Genomic DNA, 21,594 nt, shown 5'->3' with positions numbered 1-21,594 from the left:
GTTCCCACTTGATGGTACAAATCTTCTGGACCCACAGGAAGTAAATATGGGGCAGAGAGCTTCTGAGAGCAGGGGACTTGGTTTATGTATTTTATTGCAACAAAAACAACTTCCAGGAAACCATAGCTCTACTCGAGGGCTGAGGTTATAAACCCCTTGGTTCCACCGGCCACAAGAAGTAACCAACAGCGTCTTGTTGTCACTTGTTCTGTTAGAAACCTGGCAAATATACTTGTCACACAGAAAGAAAGAATCTGGCGGGCAAGGTCCTCCACTGGTGTACATCAACATAGCTCCATTGAGGTCAACACCAGCTGAGGATCTCGCTTCTAACTGGCAAGGCTTCATTCAGGAAAAATAGGCCCTTTATGAGTTTGAAGCACATGATTCAAATCTGAACCTCTTTTACAGCTTTTACTGTCCTAAAATCAAGGGGGTGGGAGCCATAGTTCCGCTTCTGCCTCTCTTTATTGCTGGATATTGGAAGCACCACACTCTTCTTGCTCCTGTTAAATATTAGATGTGTGTCTACTTTTTATGCTGGTTGAAATCAAAACTATCATCTTCCTTTAATATCCCTCTTACAATTCTCCTCGCCCTTTTATACATATAATAATAATATTAAAGTTAAGGAGAGCTGTGAGAAAGACTCATTAGGGTTTCCTCCTGAGATATCTCTACATCACTATGTAAAAGTGGGGTTTCGTTTGGTTTGGTGTGTGACCTGTTTGTTTGTTTGTTTTGTTTTTTTCCTTGGAGAGCTTTTTGTGTTTTGGGAATGGGAGGGAGGTTGTTGGTGGGTGGCTGGGTGTTTTTAACTAAACAGAATTGGCTGCTGTTGGCTCTCAGCGGACATGTATTTTTTTCCCCTTAGCTGCCATTGTTAAACTCCTCAGATCCTCTTTAGTCCTTCAAAAACTGATTATTTGCAACAGTCCTATCTGGGAAGGGGGAAAGCATGTAAACCATGTCTGATAACTGGTGTGAATGTAATGCAGTGTTACCTCGCTAGCAATAGCAATGTGATTGCACGTGGCTGAGCACAGAGATGAAATCTTCTTGGCATTGTCTTCCGTAATGCTTTAGCAGTCAGCACTGGGAATGCAGCAAATGGAATCCATCACTAAGCCGAACTCTGCTCCGACAGTGGTCGTGTCAAAATGAGGCTTCCTTGCTCCCCTCTGCATATGTTTACAGGGAGAAGTCTGGATCCCTGCTGTGGGGGTGTTGAAGGAACTGCCCTTTCCCTGGCATGCTTCCCTCTTTTCCCGAACCCTGAAGAACTCTGCAATTAGGGAAGGGCTGGGGAGGAGGCAGAGAGGGAGTGCGCCTTAAGGTCTGACAGATTCTCTCTGCACCTATGCTGTGGAGTTCCCCTGCTGAGCTAGTGGCAGTTCAGGGCTGGCTGGGAGACAATGAGTGTGTCTATACTAGAATAAAAGACCTGCGGCTGGCCCGGCTCAGCTGTCTCAGCCTCATGGGGCTGCAGAGCTGTAAAATTGCTGTGTAGACGTTCTAGTTTGGGCTGGAGCCAGCCTGCACCCAAATGTCCACACAGCAATTTTACAGCCCTGCAGCCCGAGCTCCGCGAGCCGAGTCAGCTGACCCAGACCAGACGTACTCAAAGGGACCTTCAGTATGGCGCTCCTTGTATATCCTGCAGCAGCCCGAAAGTTTAGGAATTAGTGCCTGTGGCACATGGAATAGGATACTAGAGTGTTTGGGGCCATAATCTTGAATATAACTCAAGTCCCATTTCACAGCCTAATGCGTTGCTAAGCATTCCCCTCGGCTCTCCTTAATTTTAATTTTCTTTAACACACCTTCAGTGCTAACTTTTTTTCTCTGCTGAATTACAGTTAAATAGGTAGGGATCTGCTGCAAGGAGACATAACTTCCATATTTTATACCAAAATAATAACCCATTACCTACCAGAAATGCATGGTAAACAAGTACATATCAACTGCTGGTTCCAATGAGCATCAGAGCTTGTCTAACATTTTGTGATACAACTATTCTGGAAGGGTCAGAGGCTGCCGTGATTACTCATATTGAGTAGCACTTTACATTGTGAGCAATGTAGTGAGCAATCTCACTTATTTCAATGGGATTACTTGCAGAATACGGTACCCTTCAGTGGCAGAATTTGGCCACGTGTGTATCTGCATGTATGGCGTTCTGTTTATCATTATTGGAATTAGAACCCACCCTTTTAATCTGACCCTGTTTCCAACCCAATTTCTAGACCAAAGACCTTCTGAGGTCTGCCCAGAAATAACGTGCTGTAATGGCCGTTCCCTGAAGAGCTCTAAAAATCTCTGTTCACGGTGCAAAGGAAATGAATGCGTAAGGATTTGCTGCTAGGGCATGCGGCTCCAGTCTTATCGGATCTCTTCTAAGTAGCCAAGCTAGGGTTACAGGAGGGATGAATGCAACCTTGGGCATTGAGCAGCCAAACTTCTGTAACCTGTGGCAGCTGCTATCCATCCCCGGATGCCATTGCACCTCCCTCCACCCCCACCTTCACTTTTCTCTCGCTACTCCCCCTGAGGGAGAGGAGGAGCCTACAGAAGTCTGGCTTCTTTCCCCCAGGGAAAAATCCAGGTGCTACAGTGAGTAATGCTCATGGTGCAGCAGGTAGCAGTGTTTCCTCTGCTTTAGGACTAAACATGTGTCCCAATATGTTGTTAAGGAGATATGTGCTGCTGCATATGCCATTCCATTCCTGTGCACAAGGACAGACAGAGAGCAACTGAGTTTTGCATTAGAGACAAGAAGGAAAAGGGGTTTTTGGCTCAGATCCTCAAAGGTATTGAGGCCCCTGTCTTCCATTAAGTCAATGGGAGCTAGGTGCCTAAATACCTTTAAGAATCTAGGCCTTTGCGCCCTCCATATGCACCAGCGCCAGGTACAATCTGGCTCTTGAAAAACGTATAGTTTAAGGGCCCACTCTGAACCCATTTGTGATGGTCTAGTGGAAAGGTGGCTGCTCTTGTAGCCTAAGAAGTGTCAGGTTCAAATCCCAGATGATTTAGGGGAAGAAATGTATGGTTAGGGTGCTGGCCTAGGACTTGTGAAACCTGAGTTCAGTTCCTTCCTTGTGTGACTTTGGGCAAATCAGTTAATCTCTCTGTGCCACAGTGCTGCATCGGTAAAATAGGGATAATAGGACTCCCTTACCTCATGGGGATCAATATACTGAAGATTATGAGATTCTATGTTAAGGAGGACCATATAAATACCAGACATGTACGGATGGATGGAAGTTGTTCCATAGACTCTAAAGAGTTTTGGTTGAGGGCTTAAATTCCTCCTATAACTTAAACTGAATATGCTCCTGACGTCCAGTCCTAAGCTGTATGTATTGTTGCTTTGTGCGCTTAAATGGCTTTGTAAAGCACTTGAGTGAAAGGCATTGTGCAAGTGTCATTGACGGTCATGGTTTTGTACCTGCTAATCCTGCAAAATAAACTTCTGTTCGAGAAATTGAAACTAACATGAGGAGCAATTTTAAAATCTCCTGTGGCAGGGATAGTTTAATAAAATCTCGGTAGCTATGAGGTATAGGTGGCATTGTCTCTGTTGCGTCCCATTTATGTGGTGAAGGCCACCACATCTGAAACAGTCACTAGTAATTTAGGCAGTTAGTCTTGTGTTGTTATGGGGGGGGGGGGGGATTATATGAACAGGGAAAGGCTGAGAAAAAAAATATAGGCTTTTTTTAATTCAGTTCAAGCCCTGGGTGAGGCATCAAGCAGGAGCCAGTGACCCATAGCCTGGAAGGCCCTTAAAGAACAAATGTTAAGAAAATGATATGCTAAATGTGCACCTCTTATTAGGAATGTGCAAGGGGGCTCAAGGTTTGGCATTTAGCCACATTCGACATATGAGACGCAACCACAGTGGGGACCTAACTTATCCTGGGAGCAATTCAGCTGGAATGGGGTTACTGGAGGGATGAATGGGGTTACAGGAGGGATGAATGCAACCTTGGGCATTGGGCAGCCATACTTCTGTTACCTGCAGCAGCTGCTATCCAGCGCTGGATGCCATTGCACCTCCCCGCCCCCCTTCACTTCTCTCACACTACTCCCCAGGGGTGAGAGGAGGAGCCTACAGAAGTCTGCCTTCTTTCCCCATGGACAACATTGAGAGGGAGGGGCACTTTCATTTTCCCCATCCTGGAGGCCAAGGGAGCAGCCTTGTATCTTTCCCCTTCCCTATCCCATAGGCCATGGAAATGACAGCAGCCATGTTCTTTTACTCTCCTCCCCACGGAAACCAGAGAGAGAGAGCGCCAGCCCTCCTGGCATTCTTTCTTCTCTTCTTGAAAGAGATGGTGACTAGGATCTTCAGCTCAACAGGTTGAACACTGTTGGGTCTTCATGGGCGGATTGAGGAATGTACCGATGAACACATCCCTAGTTCTCCATTAGCTGAGCACAAATCAGCAACCTCAACAGGGGCTCTGCTTCTTGTAGCACACTCCAAAAATACTCCAGTTATCACAGCAATAGCCAGGATGTGCATGTAAACCCAAATATTGCTGATCTTCAGGGAATTTGGCAAAACCACTTAATTTGACTCCCATTGCTTGCTATTTTGGTAAAATTGATGTATTATTCCTTATTTACTATATTTGCAAGTCACCTTTAATTCTCCAGCTGATAAAAATGGTGAATAAAGACATTGTTGTGTAATGGTCTGCGCAGGACTGTTAGATATCAGGAAGTGCTGACCAAATCCCAGTTTCGAGGGCAATGGGCAACTATCTTATTTTCTTCCTCACAAGGTGCTGTCAGGATCAGTTAATGTCCATAAAGCACTTTGAAGATTAAAACTGCTGTGCAATAAGATGACACGTAGAATGTAGGTTTTCCACCTCTCTCTCTCTCTCTCTCACACACACACACACTTTTAAAATTCCTATTACATTGTTTTTGCATTAAAACATTGGTAGGATAAAGTTTGATTGGAATTGTATAGCTAGAATCCCAGTTTTGCAGAGTTAATAATAAAACCACAGTGATTTTTGGATACACTGGCATCGGTAAATGTCTATTTGTCTTTACTAGTCATTCCATTTTATCTCCACTAGACCAAGGATGCATGCCCTCTGCTCCTCGACCTAGATTAATCATTTATCAGGTAATTTGCAGTCATGTGATTGATATAAATGGCAGAACGACCTCTAGAGTGCTACCTTTGGGGAAACAATCTGCAGAAGACAAAGTGATTAAACCATCCCTTTAAACCCAGTGTAATTACAAAATGAAGGTAGTAATAGTCTTGCTGCTTGCTGCGGTATCGCTGGGTCATGCTGAACATAGAGGTAAGATGGCTTGCACTCTGCATTTCTCCTGTGAAACTTTCCATTTGAAAGGCTCCATCCAACTTCCATTGAAATCAAAGGAAAGATTTCTGTCAGTTTCAATGGAAGCTGGATCAAGTCCTCAAGCAGAAGAACTGTTTAGATAAAGACAATGGTATCGTTCAGCATGGGAGCCATTTCAGAAAAGTTCTAGGGGTGGCAAAGTTGTGTTAGCATATGGAACACAGGGTGCTTATTATATGATATCTTGCAAAGACTGGGTGGGAGGCAAAAGTATGCTCCATTATGTCTTTTATAGATTTTGAAACGGGGCAAACCAAGGTTGGGGGGGGGGCAACTGCCCCTTTTACCCTGTAGCAAATGATGCCCCTGCTGTTAAGGTGTTTGATTTTTTCAAAGGCACTAACAGGAACCTCTTCAGATACTGTAGTGATTAGTGCAATCGCACAATTGATTGGCATAACTAATAGAATCATAATCACTTATTTAAAAAGTGTTAATGAACTGGATTTTTAATTGGACTTCCAATATGACAAGAGTTTCTCACTGCACCACAAACTCAGAACGCATGAAATAGAAAACGTCTTGGTATGGCTCTGCATCGGCAATGGAACTTTGCACCTTTTTGCATCTGTGGCCAAGGTTGGTAGTGAACTAAACTTACTGGGCCAGCTCCTCACTGGTGTCAATTGTAAACTACAACAGTTACACGAGCTGAGGATCTGGCTCTTTATGACCTGATAGCTGTTATGCGGCCTGTCCAAAAGGAATTGCTGCTCTCTCTCCAGTTCTTGGGGTTTGTCTGCACAGCCCACGGCAGTGAGCCTCCCAGCCCGGGTCAACCGACTCGGGGTTGCAGGGCTTGCACTAGCACTCTCAAAACAGCTTTGTAAACAGTGCTTTGATGTTGTGGCTTGGGCTGGAGCTTGGGGTTTGAAGACTGGGGTTGGGGGGGAGTGGGCTTCAGAGTGTCATCAAAATGACATATCACAATTGCCACCTTTGCAGGGAGTCTCAAACTGGGAAGCAAAGTCCTGATCGGGCACGAAGATTGACGTATCATCTTTGTCAGAAGTGGGGCACATTACTCAACAATGTGAAGGGAGAGATTGATTGCGTGGCTTTTGTTGGCCAGGCTAGGGGAGAAAAAGAACTTTAGTTCAAGGCCTTGACTCTGCCAGGATTCATGTGGAGAACACGACTCTCTCTAGGGCTTTCAGTCTGGTATCTTTTGCAAACACTTTTATTTGCTTTACAAAATGAAAGACCTTGAGTAGAAAGAGCAGGGCAAAACCACAAATTCTCACTTTGGTTACTTGATCTGTAGTTTCAGACTCACAAATGAAGCTCTGCCAAAAAGAATATAAATGATACATAAATATATGTTTGTTTATTTATTTATTTTATCATTATTGCACACCAGTTTACGAAAGTGAAAATGAATTCCAGTAACCTTGCCCTTGAAAGCTGCCAAGTGGTGATATTAAAACTAATACTTGCTCATGTTAGGAGTATCTCCCTGGGGTTAGTCTCCGTACAAAACAACAAAAGAAAACTGGACATTAATAGATTCTACTTACTGCCATTTGCTTGTATTGATTCACAGAGACTTCTTGCTTAAATTTTTAACACTGCAAGGTTAAAAAGGAATATATGGTTATTTCACATTGCTGAACCAGAGTTGTTTTGCTTCTAGGATTGAAAACCTTGCCTTTGATGCCAATATACAACTTGAGGGCTGATTTAATTAAACAATGCCCCAGAAGCTGAAGTGTTACAAAACCTCTATTGGAATGAAAAATGCAGGAAACTAGAGATTTTTTCCCTCTCTTTGACAGGACAATCAGTCCTATTATTACAACTTTGTACAGCCTTGGCCGTTGTAATCCCGTGAGGCCTGATCCTCAGCTGATTGTAAGTTGGTGTAACTTTACTGATTTAAATAGAACTGCAATTGACTTACATTATCTGAGGTTCTGGCCCATGATGGATTTTTTTCCCTTTCAAAAATCTAAAGTATTATCATGAGATCTGAATGCTGCAGATTACCCAGCAATTAATATTGTAATTACTTTGGTTAATTGGGAAATAGCAAAGGCAATATTCTCTCTTCTAAGGCACTCATTGGATTCTTGATGTGCAAAATAACAAAGCTGGATGCAATAAATTCTGAGGATAATCTGACCCTGGAAATATCAAGAGCCTCCAAGATTTTAAAGTACCAGCATGCTACATAAGAGGCTTGAAGAAAGAAACACCAGAGAAGGAGTAAAAAGAGAAAACAGGAATTGTCCAGAGAGTTTTAGTTCTGTGAAAGATGGAGAGAGGAGAATAGGATCATAGATTGGGTCCAGGGGAGAAGGAAAAGGATGGGAAGGGAAAATACCTCAGTAGGTTCAAATGAGCAAATTTTCCGAAGCTATGAACTCTTAGTCAGATCTTCAGCTAGTGTACATCAACATCACTTCACTGAAGTCATTGACGTGATGATATACTTCAGCTGAGCATCTGACTAAAAGTTATTGTCCCATCCTTGTTTGGGGACCTGCATAAAATGAGTTGTTGGTCTCAGCCCAGTCACAGTGGACAAGTGCCTGTTTGACAAAATTACCACTACCGCTAGCATTAATTGCGGCTTTGAGTGGCAGTCCCAGCAGAAAATCCAAGATCTGAACGGACCAAAAAGACTCAACTATCTCACTCTCCATTTTTTCCATATCTCCCTCTTTCAAACAGCCACAGTTAGACAGCTTGCATCAGTCATGTAAGATACCAGGCTCCCAACCAATGCATTCACTTGAAAGCATTTCACATCTTATTGACAAAGAAACAAAAAGGTCATCTCCAGGCCCACCCTGTGACTTGTGCCCTCTCGTGCCATAAGAAACTTGAGCCCAATTCCCATGGTTGGGGAGGGTGGTGGTGAAAGTAGGCCTAGTCCCTGTTGAGCAAATGCCATACAATGCTCTGTGGTGATCCCTCCAGGTAATCCAAGCAGCAATAATAGGGTTTGAAGGAAGGGTGTTCCATGCTGCCTCAGTAATGCAAGAGTTGGAAGGCAGTGTTAATAGCAGGCAGTTCTCCTGTACATAAACGCTTTTTCCCACATCAGTATCATACCCTTATTAACCCATTCAGATGTTTTAAATTGCCGAAAAGAAGCCATAAATGAAGCTGAGCGCTTCACCCCTTTTGGGCATTAAAGAGACTATGGCATTTTTCACAAGAACTAAGGCTGTAACTATGTGTCCCGGTGTCAGATCATTCCCATTCCACTATCTGGAGGTCCTCACAGCCGTTAAGCTGGAAAAGAGATTTGTCACTTCTGTCCTCATCATCTTCTTGGTGGTGTTTCTGTGCCCTCTTAAACAGCTGATGTGTTTCAGGTTGAAGGGAGCCAGCTACCTTTCAATGAGAGCTGAAGTGATATGTTAGCATGTCTGTTTAAATAAGTAACACACTCTGAGATCCTATGGGATGAAGACTATTTCTCCCTAAAACACAGCCCGCTCTGTAGTCCTACTACAATTGAACCCTGATCACTGGCATCATGCCACTCAAAGCACCATCTACACTAGCAAAAAGGTGTGTATTTAAAACATGATAGCTAACATGTGACAGCTAACACGTTTAAAAACCCTAGTGTAGACAGGACAAGTTATAGTGTGGACACGTTAGCTAGTCAAGGTGAGCTCTAGGGGAAAGTCTAAATTGCGGACCGTCCCTGAATGGAGTACGTACCATCAATGCTGCTCTGGGAAGCATTAATTTCCATAGTGTTTTCTGCCAGCAACTATATGGATTTCTGAGGAGATCATGCTGCCTATCGCAGCTGCTCCCTTGCTCTGCCCTAACTAGTTGGCCATACCCCTGAAATCATGCATACCCCCAGACAAGCATAGCTCCTTCCAAGAGGCTGGCACTGGCTCAGGGCTGGAGGAAGTCATCTAGTTGCCAGTCTCTTCCACCCATGCTTCCCGACCACATCTGGCAGGTAAACGTGCTCATTCCCTTCCAGTATGTCACAGAAGAGAGGAGAAGGCCCAGTGTGCTGCTCAGAGGTAGCTCTCTATCTGCAAGAAGGAGCTGTATGGAGCTGAATTTTGAGGGCAGGAGAAGAGGCTGTGGTGTTGGCCCTAGAAGACTATGAAGATGTCTAATCTAAAGACCTGATCGCAAGTCAATAAAAAGATTTTCCCCTGATTTCAATGGGCTTTGGATCAGGTTCTTAGTGAGCAGGGGTTATTTGATTGAGCTGAGCAGCCATTTTATAAATCGAAATAACCTAACATGGCTGTATGTGTTGTTTGAGTCCAAGCCTCCACTTTAATATAATTTTCTGTGTCCTTTTCACAGCTGGTGGACTATCATTAACAACTTATTTATAAGCACATACCAGATTATTTTATAAACACTGAGCAGCTGAATCCCGTATTTATTTTGTCTCTGTTTAGCTGATTTAAGCGACAATATCGAAGTGTATCAGTGAGCAGCTATTCCAGGTCCAAAAAATATATTTTGTTTACTTTGGTTGTGGGTAGGGTGACCATATTTCCCAAAGAGAAAATGGGACACCACCAGCTGCTTGCCCGAGGGCACCTCCATGCTGTTGCCTGTCGCTGTAATCCTGTCGCCACCTGCCGCGCGCCAGGCTGTTGCCCAGTTGCTGGAACCAGCTCGCTCCCCTGCGCAATGCGGGGTCCCCTATGCATGCTGGAACACCGCTGCCCCCACAGCCCTGGCTCCCCGCTGTGGGGGTCTGGCATCTCTGCTCACCCCCTCCACACCGCACCCCAATTTTTTGACAAGAGTGGGCATTTGTCCTGTCAACTGATCAAGTCAGAAAATGGGACAAATGCCTCTTTTGGGGGGAAAAAGTCAGGACAGGGCTTAAAGAAGGGACTGTCCCGGCCAAAACAGGACATATGGTCACCCTCGTTGTGAGGGGAAAGTGTTCTAACAAAGAGCTGTCACCCTCAGAGGCTACTTGTTCCAACAGGGGAGAGGGGCCAAACTACTTTGACTCGAATAGATTAACAGGATACAGACTGATTAATATCTCATAGCTTGACATCTCACCACACCAGCAGAATCATCACTTGTCTGTTGGGGACACGAGAGCATAATCAGATAGCATCAGACTTTAATACAATCAAAAATGTCGAACACAAAGCAAACGATAGCACTTTGAAGCATTTCAGGAAACCAGGGAGTTTCCCCATCCATCTATCTAACTTGTGTCCTGCAAAGTCTATGCAGCTGACGCATTAAAATGCACTTTTGCTCTAAAAATGCCACCTTCTTACTAAGCAGTTATGCTACTTATGTGCATTCAGAATCTGATCATATTAATGATGAAAATAAGCTTTCACTGCTTTTTATTCTGGTGCTTTGTTCTGCAAAGTCAACACAGTTGAGAGAGTGAGCTAAATTCTATTTATCACCATCAGAATTGTTTAAGTTCTAAATCAGTTACATCTGTGCAATTGAGGGCATCATTTGACGACAGTGGGTTAGCAGAGACTTGATCATGGTAATGTTCCCTTCTGGCCTTCAAATGTATGAATTTTAGCCTACCACTCAACTGTACTTCATTTAAAGGGATATCACTCATTTTAATCCCAAAGATCCTTGCACTCTATGCACATTTGGTGTCCTAATTTTTATTGTTGAAACTGTTTGCATCAGAAATAAAGAATCATGACAGGGAGGTTTGAGAGAGCATTAATTTCACTACATGAATGGTTCTTACAACATGGTAAATGTTCAGCATTACTAATTTTAGTGTGTTTCCATTTGGGGTTTGTGTATATCTTGGACTTTTATATCTTCAACCAGACCCTGACTTCCATAGGACTAGCTGGTTTCTAGATGTCGTGGGCCAGGTCCCCAGATAGTGTAAATCAGATTAGTTCTATTGAAGTTCCAATGGAACTGTGGTGATTTCCACCAGGTGGTGATCTGGGCTGTACACTTTTCACTGCCCACTGGTGCCCCGTATTCTTGTGTGATTCAGATTTTCTAAAGAATCTCCGGGAGCAAGTATTTCCAGAAATGGCAGCTTAAGGGTAAAAGAGAACATGGGAATTTTTTTCAAAAGTGCCTAAATCCTATTTTCAAAAGTGACTTAAAAGTCCAAGTCTCATTGAAAGTCAATCAGACTTAGGCTCCTAAATGCCCAAGTCATTTTTAAAAATGGGATGTAGGGCCAGACATTAAAGATATTCTGGTTCCTAGAGATGCAAATAGATGCCTAGTGGGATTTTCTAAAGTGACTAGGTTGGAAGTTAGGCACTTGGACCCAGAACCTCAAAGGTATTTAGGTGCCTAACTAAATTCAATGGGAGTTAGTCAAAGGCATTTAGGTGCCTAACTAAATTCAATGGGAGTTAGTCAAAGGTATTTAGGCACCTACCTGGGCCTTAGGCATATGCACCGACATTCCACTTTCCCCAGGTGTGCTTGACCCCTGCTCCGCCCCAGGCCCTGCCCCACTCCACCCCATCCCCCAAGGCTCCTCCCCTCCCCACCCCACCTCTTCCAGCCCCCATTCCTCCCCCTCCCCCGAGCGTGCCCCACCCTCGCTCCTCCTCCTCCTGAACGCTGCTAAACAGCTGATCCGCAGCAGGTGGGAGGGCTGCGGGGAAGGGGGAGGAGCTGATCAATGGGGCTGCTGGTGGGTGCTGAGCACCCACTATTTTTTTTTCCCGTGGGTGCTCCAGCCCCAAAGCAGCCATGGACTCGGCGCCTATGGCCGTAGGTGCTTTTGAAATCCTACTAGGCGCCTATTCACATCTGTAGGTACCTAAAAACCTTTGCAAAACTGGCCCTGACTACCTAAGTGACTTTTGAAAATGGAACTTGGACTCCTAAGTCACTTTGGTGCTTTTGAAAATTTTATCCTTTCAGCTTTTTGCAGTAACTGGATTCATCCTGTCTTCACTACAAACACCTTTCCGGGTGTGAAAGTCACTGTGAAAATAATGTAAATGTTACAGCAGAGTTTCTAAAATTATACTGATATTTAACCTGCTGGTACCAAATCTCACCCCAGACAGTTTGCAGCAAAATCAATAGCACTTTACAGGGATTAGTGGCTTCTTAATCATTCCTTTGGCACTTGCTGTAATTACATGAATCATAGTGCTCTCTGCTTAGGTTTGGTAATACGGGCACACTACATCATTTTATAGCAATTCCATTGCAATTTAGCATTAATGTTCACCTATTGCAAAGACTTTTGGCAATTCCTTTTCATTCTGTCTGTCCTGATGCTTGATATTTCTTTTGAATATCCTGTGCGTTTTCCAGATTGAACATAAAATCGAGAGCTCTCTTTCAAACATATATGGTTCATAGCACCCTCTATTGGTTCTTATTACAACAGCAATTGATTTCCATGTATCTGGTGCTATCTACAACTTTGTGCAGCCAGCGTTGCAGCTGAAAAAACGAAAGAAGCCAATACAGAAAAAGACTAACATCAATAAAACAAGGGTAAATTTCTTCTAAAAGTGCCTAATGACTTAGAAGACGGAGTCCTATTTTCAGAGGTGACTTAGGAACTTAGCAGCCTCAGTCTCATTAAAAGACAATGGGACCTAGGCTGTAAGTTAGTTAGGCACTCTTGACAATTGTGTCTCTAGACAATTAGAGGGAGATATTCAGAAGCACCTTTTAATTTTCTTTTTTCAATGGGAGCTGGAGTCCTAATTCCTTTTGAAAATCCTAGTCTTCAGTGATGGCCACTAAACAAAACACGAAGACAGATGGATAGATAGAGTTGATGAAGTAAGAGAGAATGTCTACCTAATTTCTTTAACTAAAACTCTAATTGGGCCTGCTTCTTCTTTCACACTGGCTTTACACTGGTGTAACGTCATTGATTTCAACAAAACTATGAATGAGGTGTCAGCTGTCAGATAACCCCTGAAGAAGAGCTCTGTGGAGCTCAAAGGCTTGTCTCTCTCACCACCAGCAGTTAGTCCAATAAAAAATATTAGCTTGCCCACCTTTTCTCTCAGGGTATGTCTACACTACAGGATTAATCCGAATTTAGATAATTCGAATTTGGGAAACAGGTTGTATAAATTCGATTGTGCGCGGCCACACTAAGCACCTTAATTCGGTTTTTAACCACATTAATTCGGTGGTGTGCGGCCACACTACCCCATTAACTTAAACACAGTAATTCGGTGGTGTGCGGCCACACTAACCTTAATTCGAATTAACAAAATCGATTTAGGCGCTACTCCGCTCGTCGAGGTGGAGTACAGAAATCGATTTTAAGTGCCCTTTAATTCGAATTAACTGGCTCTGTAGTGTGGACGGGTGAAGGGTTAATTCGGATTAACGCAGCTAAATCCGAATTAAAGTCCTAGTGTAGACCAGGCCTCAGATAACCCTTTACTATTTTTATTAGATTGTCCTGAAAACCCTGTTTCTTATAAAAGCCAGAAAGAAAACGGTCATCACCTACCACCCAACCTGATAATTTAAGAACTTTTTTAATACTAATGAAAGGAGAAACCCCTTCAACAATAGTCACTATTAAACTCAAAATAAAAATAGAGAAGAGGAAAAAGGAGAAGAGCTTAATATCACAGAGTTTTGATAGGACCACCAATAAACAGGTTACCTACCTTAATGTAAGAAAAACAGAAGTTTGGACCTAAACGTGAAACAATGAAAGACTTTAATTGACACTATCAAATGACAGGATAGAAGAGGAAGACTAAGAGTAGAAAAGCATCAACCGCAATATGTGATTAATACCATAAAGCTGCAGAAACTGACTGGTAGCAGGTCTCATTGATACAGTTTTAGGGACTTCCATAGGGCAATTTATAATTGTGTATTTTGTGTATATATATTTTGTGTTTTCACGTGTGCTGGCTACATCTCATCTGTAACATCAAGTGATTAGACAGGGTACCAAACATCAAAGTCCTGGACAAGAGCTGTAGGACTAGCATTGAATCCCTAATTATACAGGTGCAACTTTACTGGGCTTGTACATATGGGTAATACATGCCTCCCAAAGTCATATTTTATGGACAATTGAAAATGGGAGCATGTATGCTGGAAGGCCAATGAAAATGATATAAGGACACTCTCAAAGCTCATTTAAAAGCTGGCCAAGTTGACCCCAGCACATGGAAAGCTGCTGCTGATAGATCAAGATGGTGGCAGACCTACTGGTCCGCAGTTAAAGCCATTGAGAACAGCAGAATAGAAAAAGCCAAAGAAAAGTGCGAGCCAAGAAAGCAGGCTATGGCAAAAACAAGTGAGCATGTCTGCCCGATGTGCAGATACATCTGCAGATCCTTCATTGACTTATATTTGCACTGAAAGACACACTGAAAAAAAAACTGTCTCTTGTACATTGACTACAGTGGGAGTCTCCAATATATACTAATTTCTCTCTGACTAAGTTGTAAAGCAAGTGTTATAAGGTTTTTGTGATAAAAGAACGTATCTGTTAGTAATGTGAAAGAAAAACAAAGCCTACTCTTTATTTGTACCAGTAAGCAAGAGAAGAAAGAGAACAATTATATTCATTTTCTTATCAGACATGACCCCACATTTTTCAGGATTAGCCGGACTAGGATAAAAGAATGTCACCCGTTAAATTGTAATGTGCACATATTTTGTATGCAATTTTCTCTAGGGGTGAATGGGAGCTGCTGGCTCTCAGCTCTTTGAAACTAGGGCTATAATTTTATTTAGATGTGTAAACACAGACTTCAGAGCTACAACTGCATACCATATGGAAAAACATGAATGGGTCTTCCAGAAACCTGATCAAATATAGCCAGTGAGTTCTGTAACAAACTGAAAATGCAGCAGTGCTGTCTTCTCTATTCCCTTTTGCTCTCCTTCCCTAAAGAAATATTCTAACGCTCTAGTATATGTTCTGTTTTGATTTGTAATGGGCAAAAAAAAGAAAAACACCTTCCACTCTTTCTCAGTCTGGCCACTTCCTGCTACTTCCCCAGCCCCAAAGAGAACAGGGATTCCCTTGCAGTGAAGAATCCCTGAGCTCTTGTCCTCTGTGTGGGCCCAGGGAGGAGGATGAGAAGGGAGAGGTCATGTGATCCTCTTTTCCTTTCCCCCACTCCTATAAGCCTTGGGGCTCAGTGATTTGGTCACTTGGTGACTCACCATACCTTGAAATGGTTTTCTGACGCTAACATTCATGGAATGTTCTATACACTCAGATCACTGATAGGTGCCTACAGTTTTAACCTCACGCTGACAAAGCCTTTTTGTGTGGTGGTCAGGTTAATGGGACTGTCCCTCACTCAGATTGCTAATAACCTGTGTCCTGCACTGGGAATTGTATATTGATGGCTAAATGAAAAGAAAGAGGGGGAAATCATTTATTTATAGGAAATATTGAGCATGTGTTTTAAAATTCAGCCAGAGATGAAGAAAAGTTTATTTAAAAAAAAAATCTATCATATTGGAAACTGAGGTCTAAATTATACTCTTGAATGCGTCTCCCACTGATTTTAAAAGAAGTCTTTCACCAAAATGACAATACATTCATTTCCAGAATGGTTTCCCCACCCACACTAGGATCCTTGCCCTTCCCTAGGACGCCAAGGGCCCAACTCTGCCACCATTACTTGCATTGTGTAGTACATAACTCCATGAGTAGCCCCATTGGAAACACCAAGCGGGTAGGTGGGGATGGGAGGGAAATGGGCGGAGCCAATGCACAAGCCAGCACTGCTGGATCGGTGCAGGGGGGGTTATAATTTGCTACTGATGTATGCCAGCAACAAATGAGTCTCTGCCAGAAGTAAGTGGGGAAGGTGGAAAGGAACTGTGCCTTTCTTTCTTCCCTGGGCTGCTTTTACACCCCATCCCTCAGGCTTGTGGCAAAGCCAAAAATCTAGCTCTCAGTAAAACAGGCTCCAATTAGCATTATGCTAAGCTCCCCACTTTTCATTTTGTGGCCAAGTTAAAATTTTCACAAACACTCACAAAGACAAACTTTGTGTTTGCCACAAGTAAACACGGCTTTTCATGACAAAGATGCCCTTATTCTATATTTACCTCAGTTAGAAATTGGCCATTTCTGTCTACCTGCTTTTTTATTTTTTTAACGAAATGTTCCCTAAGCAGAGAATTGCCTCATGACATCTGTGCATGAAGAATGGCCTCTAGCATGAAGAGCTTCAAGCATCCTTCTCTGCTGCCGTCTAAAGCAGATAAATGTGAATGTAACGCAGCAAAGAGGCAGACTGAATCATTCCAGCCCTGCTAGTAGCTTGAATTATTCAAATGAAGACGGATCAGGCACTGAGCAAACTGGAATTTCATCAGACAAACAAGATGAGGTTCTGTATTTAAAAATGCTGTCATTTTCCCTCTGATTTTTTTCAAGCTTCATTTAAATTCTGAAAATGCCCTGTAGTACCTGTTAAGTGCCTTACAGAGAAGAATTTAGTCATTCCATGTGCATTCAGCCTGAGGTGAAGTGTTTACTAAGAGAGACAGGTTTCAGAGTGGTAGCCGTGTTAGTCTATATCAGCAAAAACAACGAGGAGTCCTTGTGGCACCTTAGAGACTAACAAATGTATTTGGGCATAAGCTTTCTTGGGCTAAAACCCACTTATTTCCATGTACATTGGCCAAACCGGACAGTCTCTATGCAAAAGAATAAATGAACACAAATCTGACATCAAGAATTATAACATTCAAAAACCAGTAGGACAACACTTCAGTCTCCCTGGACGCTCAATGACAAACTTAAAAGTGGCAATTCTTCAACAACAAAAACTTCAGAAACAGACTCCAATGAGAAACTGCAGAACTGGAATTAATTTGCAAACTGGACACCATCAAATTAGGCCTGAATAAAGACTGGGAGTGGATGGGTCACTACAAAAACTAATTTCCCCCTGCTGATACTCACACCTTCTTGTCAACTGTTTGAAATGAGCCATCTTGATTACATTGGCCTCATTAGTGCTACAAAAGTGATTTTTCTTCCCTTGATATTCCCCCCTTCTTGTCAACTGTTGAGAATAGCCCACTTCCACCTTAATTGAATTGGCTCGTTAGCACTGACCCCCCCCAACTTGGTAAGGCAACTCCCATCTTTTCATGTGCTGGGTATTTATACCTGCCCCTGTATTTTCCACTCCATGAATCTGATGAAGTGGGTTTTAGCCCACGAAAGCTTATGCCCAAATAAATTTGTTAGTCTCTAAGGTGCCACAAGGACTCCTCGTTGTTTTTGTTTACTAAGAGCGTGTCCCAGAACATCAATGATGCATTAGGTAAGCTTTTCTCAGTTGTGCAGTCTTACGGGAACCTCCAGACAGTCCTTAATGGAGCTCTATCCATTAATAGAGCTCATTATGGTTCATGTCTCCTACCTATGGGGGCAGGGAAGGAATTCTCCACGTCTTTACACTGTCCTATCTAGTGCCAAGGAACAACAAGGGAGTCTAAGCCACACACTTCCCCCCACCCTCAATCAATGGGGAGACATTGGTTTTTACACAGGTGTAAGTGAGAGCCGGGAAGAAAGCAATACTATTTCTGCTATGGTAGCTACTGCAGAATAAAAAGAATTAGCAGCAGCAGTACTATTCTTAACCCAGGAGTTCTAAAAAAAGCATTTGCCGGGGTTCATAATCCATGTTCTTTTGTTTTAGTGTAGTTCTACACTGGGTCACCTTGCCTTCATCTTCACGCTTTTGAGCAGTATAGCCGACTTTCCTACGTTTGCTTGTGTCACTTCTCAGGGCTCCTGCTCTCTGAGGCAGCAGGCCCTGCTTTTCATACATTTTTTTTGTCTACCTTTTTCTTCCTGGGGAAGTACCGTATGGTCACAGAACGCACTCCTGCTGTTCAAATGGGCCTGCTTTTCCATTACAAACATTCATACGGGAAAATCTGCTTATTAAAAAGGACGTCGGCCAGCATACCGGGAAGACAATTTTACAGGATCCATTGCTATTGTGTTTAGGGCAGGCAGATGGTAGTGATGCCACCTGATTTCTGTGTTAAGCAGAAGACGATTCAAAAGCTCATTTGAAACTGGCAACAAAACTATATTTTGTAAGAAATAGCAGGAAGTCAGATGCTTGCTGGAGATGGAAACCACCTTCTGAGTAGTACTTTATAATTGTATATTATTTATACCTGAGCTATTATGGGGCTGTCCAAATTATCCTGATTTTCAGTGTGTAGCTTTTTTGTATGGACAAATACACTTTCTAGAACCATGCACTGAATTAACTAGGGGTGGAACCAATAGGGTTTTATGACAATTAATTGGAATTCTGTGAAAATTACTCTGAGCCTACAGTGTCAAATTTAACAGAGAAATATGTTCTTTGTAGAGTTGTGGGGCTTTTCAGGAGGTGGTTTGAGGAGTTGGTTTGTTTTACACCATTCTGTGGAATTCTGCAGCAGGGATATAATTCTGTATTGAACTCTACAGGCTGTTTTGAACCATCATATGTTATTTTGTATTAAATGCTATTGGGATGAAATTCATCCCCATGCAGCGGGCCTGCACAAGCTTTCTGTGCCACTAGAATCCTATTTTGAGGGCTTAAGAGGGAATTCATTGATACTTAGAAATTGATGCTGGCCCTTGGCACAGGGGTGAATTTCACCCCACTGCTTTTCTACAAAGATACCCTAACAACACATGCACCTAGACAGTTAGTTATTTTCTAATTATAATAGTGGGAAAATGTGTTTTTTCTTTTTCCAGAAGAGATGGCTGGAATATGGGAATAGACATGTCATCCCCTTTCCATTTAAAAAATAAACCAACATTAATTCATTCTCTCTCTCATATCTTCTCATTTTGGAAAGAAGGGCCTGATCTAAAGCCCATTGAAGTAACAAAAAGAACAGGAGTACTTATGGCACCTTAGAGACTAACAAATTTAGTCTAAGGTGGTACAAATACTCCTGTTCTTTTTGCGGTTACCGACTAACCTGAAGTAACAAAGACTCCTATGGACTTCAGTGGCCTTTGGACCAGACCCTCAAGAACATACAGATTCTATTATAATAGGTTTTTACACTATGCTCATCACCATGGATCTGAGCACCTTCCAGAACCTCAGTAAGGAACGTGACTAACATTTGATTATGTTGTTTGTTCTCTCATCCTTTCCCCAAAGGAGAAATGTGTGCAGTAGAATATGTTGTTTGGGTAGGGTTTTTCTGGTGTGTTTTTTGTTTTGGTCTCACTCAAGCCCATCTTTGTCTTCAAGAGGACAGAGTGAGATATGCTTTGTTTTCTTGTGTGTCTGTTTTATCAAAACAAGTAATTGATCATAAATCCTCCTGTGACTGATTTTGCAGGTCGAGACTATGTACGGGACAAAATCTGTCAAGAATTCAACAGCCTGGGAAAAGACAACTTCCGATCTCTGTATGTACCCCCCAGAACACTGAAGCATTGACTTTGAACCCAGCCTGCTAAGACACAGCACACAAACCAAGTTAAAGAAAATGATTATAAAAAGAAAAAATAATGTTAGAAGGTTTAACTATAATTAAACTTTCTAAAGGGGGAGTCCTATTGATTTCAGTGGGACCACTTACACGAATAAAGTTAAACACCTGCATATTTGCAGGATCAGGGCCTTAGACTGTAAGTTGTTTGTCTGCCTTGAATTTTCAAAAGAAGTGAATTACCTAAATCCTATTGCATTTTAATGGAATGTGGGTGCCTAGCACCCTTAGGATTTGAAAATCCCAGCCTTCTACTTCAATGGCAGCATCTGTCTCTCTGACCCCAGCTACACTGCTATTTTTAGCAAGCTAGGTGGCACAAAACTAGCAAGTGACTATCTGAGCTGGGAAACACTCCCAGCTGCAGTTTAGATGTACCCTTAGACATTTAACTGCCTGATCTGCAGCGACTATCAGTACTTAGGCATGTATGTGACATCAGATGTATCCATAGACAATTATAGAAGGAAATCTGTGTCCACAATTACTTCGGGCTGCAAAGCTGTGGGAGCAAACTGGAAGCCTGGATACAGGCATGCTGAAAATAAGGCTCTACGGCTATAGCACAGATTCTGATAACGTTTTAAAGAAAAAATGTTGCTTTAAAAGAAAACCCTTATTCTTATTTCAGACCCAGAGCTGCTATTCTTCATGTAAAACTTGTGACTGCAATCGGACAGATTTATGTCAACAGGGTTATAGTGAAAAATAAACACTTCCCCAAACTTGCCCTGAGATCTTTGCCTTCTGTTTGTTCTCAGAGCAATCATCATGAACAGCAAGAAATTCTCCAATGCCACCTTTGAAGAGATCAGTCACGTTGTGAAAGACGTGGTCTCCCTGGCAGAAACGTGTTGTGTCAAAGGGGCTGACCCCAACTGCTATGATACTGGGGTAAGTCATGCTCTATAGAATCATAGTATCTTAAACACAATGCATTTATTAAAGAAAACAGCTTCTAACAATAGACAAAGAAAACGGCTTCCATACAGCTTTGCTCTCAGCTTTTTCTCCCTTGTCTACCAGGCCCCATCCTGTATGATGACAAAGGAGATCCATTCCAATTTAGGCTTAAATAGTTTCTTGTAGCATTTATTTTGTACATTTTAAGACCAGGCTATTACCAGCTATAAATGACCTCTTCTGGGGAGAGGGAGATTTTTTCCAAGTCTCTGGTCTCTGCTATGTTCTCCCCCCCCTTTTTTTTTTTCACTTTTCTTTTTTCAGTCAATATTCTTTTATACCCTATTCCATAGCTTTGCGCAGACTCAGTTACCAAGTTACCTCATCTGTGAACTTATCCACTAAACCCCTGACTAAACATTTTTATGCACAAATCACAATAATTAACCCAAACGAATACATTTTTGCTTACCTTGCTAAAACTTGTCTTATTTATATCATCTGTTCTCTGCTGTTAATCCCACTGGCTCGTTCCAGTTGTTTTAATCTTACTGGTCTGTTTTTGTGGCCTTGGGTTTTTGCTTGTCAGCTTGTCTTGGGAGCACCTTAAACTTAACAATTCCCTCATGACGCTCTGTTTCACTTTGCTATTTACACAGACCACGGTTTTACAAAGCAAGACACACAAACCAGGTTTCAGGGTTGTATAAACTCTGAAGTTTTTCCAGCTACATTCAGGAATGCTGCATCATCAGAGACGCACACAAATTCCTTTCTATTGTCTTATAGTACTACACCTAATATTCATGTCTCTAACATTATTTAGTGTGTATGTGTATGTGTGTGTGTGTGTATGTAT

The 21,594-nt window shown here is 42.4% G+C and overlaps 1 protein-coding gene across 1 annotated transcript in view; it reads left to right on the top strand.

Moving 5' to 3' along the window:
* The first annotated feature begins 5,177 nt into the window (after nucleotides 1–5,177).
* GC (GC vitamin D binding protein) overlaps nucleotides 5,178–21,594 on the top strand; it is a 27,386-nt gene continuing 10,969 nt past the window's right edge. Inside the window, exons 1-3 of the mRNA XM_026653323.2 lie at nucleotides 5,178–5,333; nucleotides 19,680–19,749; nucleotides 20,594–20,726. Of these exons, the coding sequence (XP_026509108.1) occupies nucleotides 5,273–5,333; nucleotides 19,680–19,749; nucleotides 20,594–20,726 (264 nt within the window). The 5' untranslated portion in view covers nucleotides 5,178–5,272. The remainder of the gene's footprint in view (nucleotides 5,334–19,679; nucleotides 19,750–20,593; nucleotides 20,727–21,594) is intronic.

Source organism: Terrapene carolina, unplaced genomic scaffold (genome assembly GCF_002925995.2).
Source record: "Terrapene carolina triunguis isolate 2854851 unplaced genomic scaffold, T_m_triunguis-2.0 Scaffold136, whole genome shotgun sequence".
NCBI lineage: Eukaryota > Metazoa > Chordata > Testudines > Emydidae > Terrapene > Terrapene triunguis.
The sequence above is the reverse complement of the archived record's forward strand: the minus strand, read 5'-3'. Positions and strand labels throughout refer to the sequence as shown.